Source organism: Trichechus manatus, unplaced genomic scaffold, assembly GCF_000243295.1.
Source record: "Trichechus manatus latirostris isolate Lorelei unplaced genomic scaffold, TriManLat1.0 scaffold00197, whole genome shotgun sequence".
In the NCBI taxonomy this organism is placed as follows: domain Eukaryota; kingdom Metazoa; phylum Chordata; class Mammalia; order Sirenia; family Trichechidae; genus Trichechus; species Trichechus manatus.
The window spans coordinates 1,948,268-1,951,411 of record NW_004444133.1 but is presented as its reverse complement, the minus strand read 5'-3'; the positions used below and the strand labels follow the sequence as shown (position 1 = coordinate 1,951,411).

The 3,144-nt window shown below is 43.7% G+C and overlaps 1 protein-coding gene across 1 annotated transcript in view; it reads right to left on the bottom strand.

The window, feature by feature from the left end:
• Window positions 1-3,144, bottom strand: part of EGFLAM (EGF like, fibronectin type III and laminin G domains) — a 66,144-nt gene that overhangs the window by 24,240 nt on the left and 38,760 nt on the right. Inside the window, exon 10 of the mRNA XM_012558919.2 lies at window positions 1,795-1,873. Coding sequence (XP_012414373.2) covers window positions 1,795-1,873 — 79 coding nt within the window. The remainder of the gene's footprint in view (window positions 1-1,794; window positions 1,874-3,144) is intronic.

The window sequence follows — 3,144 nt, the reverse complement described above, 5'->3', positions numbered from 1 at the left end:
GGGTTGAAGAAGGAAGAGGATTTCTCATGGATGGGAATCCATTTTGCCTAAGGCCCTATGCCAAAATAACACAGATAAATACAACCTGGGATTAGAGAAATTAAGCAATTATCTGCCTGGTGTGCTTTCAGAGTTACCAGGGACATAGAATGCCCTACGACAATTTCTCACAACTACTTTTGTTCCTTGAAAAGCAACCAAACTCTGCCCTAAAAGCTGGATGCCTTTAGCCTAAAGTTTTGCCTTAGTCTGTTAAGATGCAGTCAACCTAAAGAGGAAGAAAGATTCTAGAGATGGTTGTGTTGGGAACAGGGAGGGTGATGGTACACTATAAACTACTCAGATCTACAGGAGGGAAAAAAAGAAGGGAGAAGGGGCAAGCTGAAGGTGCCAAAGACAAGCTTCCCTGGGTTCAGGATTTTGCCTAGGGCCAGCTTCCCCTTGCTATGTCAACAGGCTACACAAAACCAGGGGCTATGACTCCAGCCAGAGCTGGATCTTCTGCCACCAGGGGTTAAAACTATGGCTATGACTTGAGAATCAGCCTTGCTCTCCTCTTGTATCCAGATGAAGAGAGCTGAGACAGAGAGAGGGACAAAGAGGGAAGGTTCATGTCTCTTAATTCTGGACTGCACCGCCAGCTACTCTTCCTTCTGGTTAAAGTGGGTGGGAGAAGGAAGGGAAAAGAAAAAAAAAAAAGAGAGAGAGAGGAAAAAAAGAGTCGGATGCAAAGTGGGAAGAGAACTGGGCAGAACCGGAAAAGGACAACTGGACTTTTGCTGATGAAGATGCGAGGTAATGACCTAGCGGGGAATGGCCGTGTCTGTTTCCAGTTGGAGAAGCATGCTGAACCCTTGTGTTTCTGGTCCCAGGCAGAGCTGTAGACTGTGATTGCAGAACAGCATGAAACTAACTGCCCTGCTCGGAGAATCCCAGTCATAACCTTGGCTTCATGAGTGTCAAGTTCTCATTGCTTCCCAAAGCCTGACCCTTAGAAATCCCGGGGCTGGTCACGCCACTCTCCCCAGGCCCTTTGACCAGAAAAGGTTTTGATGGTTTGCAACATGGTTGTTTGAAAGGCTGCATTTTTAAAGTTTAGTTTGTTTTTGTTTTGTTCTAGTTTCTATATTTATTTTGTATGGTTTTTTTTCTCCTTGAGGCCATAGCTAAACAGGTTTCCCCCACTATCCAAAAGTAGAGTGTTCCTATGAAAACTTTCGTAAGCTGAAACGGCATAAAGTGAAGAAGCAATTACCGTTAACTTATATAGGAAAAATTTTTGAGCTTTCCCAGACCCCAAAAATAACTTACCATATCATACCAAAAACCACATAAAACCTAAAATAACACTAACATATAGTAAAAGCAGGAACGATATGATAAATACACCACCTATATAAAGTAGGAATAATGTATGTACAGTGGCTTGACGATGAGATGCTGACTGTATTTCCTGGGGGACGAGTTTGGCAACGCCACTCTCGATGGCTGTGCTGCCCCTTTAACAGTTGGCTGCAAAACAAACGCTAAATGCCATGCTATTTCCCTTTTGCGTCTTTTTTTTGTAAAAGTGAAAATCTTCAGATTTTTTTTTTGGTTCGCGAAAAGAGGTACTAATGTAAGTCTTTCATAAAAGTGAAGTGGCATAAAGTGAACTTTCAAATAGTGGGGGATACCTGAACTACCTTCTTTTAGAATTCTCTTCTGGCATGGAAAATAAGAAAAAGTCCTCAGAAAGATATTGAGAAATTTACCCCCAGGAAGACAAGGAAGTTGCCTGTTCAAGCTCATTACCTTTTGAGGATATCTGGATTGTCATATATCAGGTAACTTCGGCCCATAAACTGCGGGATCTCAATGGCTTCTGTGATCGCTGGGACAGAACAGAAAAGGGAGGTTACATGGTTTGCGGCTCTCTTGACCCCAGGACTTAACCACGTGGCAGGAAAATATAGAGAAAGCCAGGTCCTGGGAATAGGACATTTCACAACTTGTCAGCCCCTTCCACTTGGCTGCACACACACTTGGCCAAGTTCAGAGCTGCCCAGCAAGGATTGGTGTTGGCGCCCCCTGCTGTCCCCTTCCTGGGGGCTGATGGTCCACTTCAATGGCCTCAGCACTACTGAGAGGGCCTTGCAATATGTTGAAACTTGAACTGTTCTCAATTATTCTTGGAAGCCAAAGAATAATTGGCTTCCAACATCTACCCCTAGATGTTACCCAAGAAAGGCAGAGAAAGTAATCCCAGCCAGGCCCACTAGAGTTTCTTCATTTGAAGCTAATCTACCCCAGAGCCCCTTCAACCATGACCTCAAGAGAACATTTAAGTGTGAGGGATGACACTTTGGCCCTTGCTTTTATAAATCACCATCCAGTGAGATATTTCACAAGATCTTCACCACAATCTCATGAAGTCGTAGGGAGTATGGGATGGGGGAGGGTTCATTATTCCCACTTTATAGAAGAGGAAAATGAGGCATAGAAACCATCAAAGAGTCACACTAGATCATACAGCTAAGACAGCCACAGACCATGAACCAGACTAACTCTCCTTATTTCTGGCTCCTGACCCATTCTTTACTTTTCAGTATTTTAGAAAGATATTTTCTTCTTCCCAATTTCTCATTCTCTTTCCGAAGGAATTACCTTTTTACACACATTTAGCCAAGGAATAGGTTAAGTAGCTGTGTCACCAACTAGAGGGTTGCTACTAAAGAGATAACAGCAAACCCATGGACATGAGCCCCCAAGCACAAGTTCCTATATTGGCAGGTCACCCACAACATGCTCCCAAAAGCTTTAAAAAAAAGCAAAGGAAGAGAAATGAAATTTTAAAAGATAACTTCTGGTGTAATGATCCAAAAAATTGCTTCATTGTTCTCTAGAGCAGCACAGCCCTGGACAAAGGCCTTCCTATCAGGATCTATTAGGGACAGAGATGGAAGGCTCATCTATCTTAAATTCTGGACTATACCACCAGCCACCCTCCCTTCTGGTTATGCCGGCAGGAGGAGAAAGGGGGGGAAAAGTAGAGAGAGAAAAAAAGTGTGGGATGTAAGATGGTAAGAGAATGGAGGAAAGGAAGCTGAGTCAGAAAAGGGGCGGTAGGAGGGAGAAAGAGGGGGAAAGCTGACACAAGAAGAG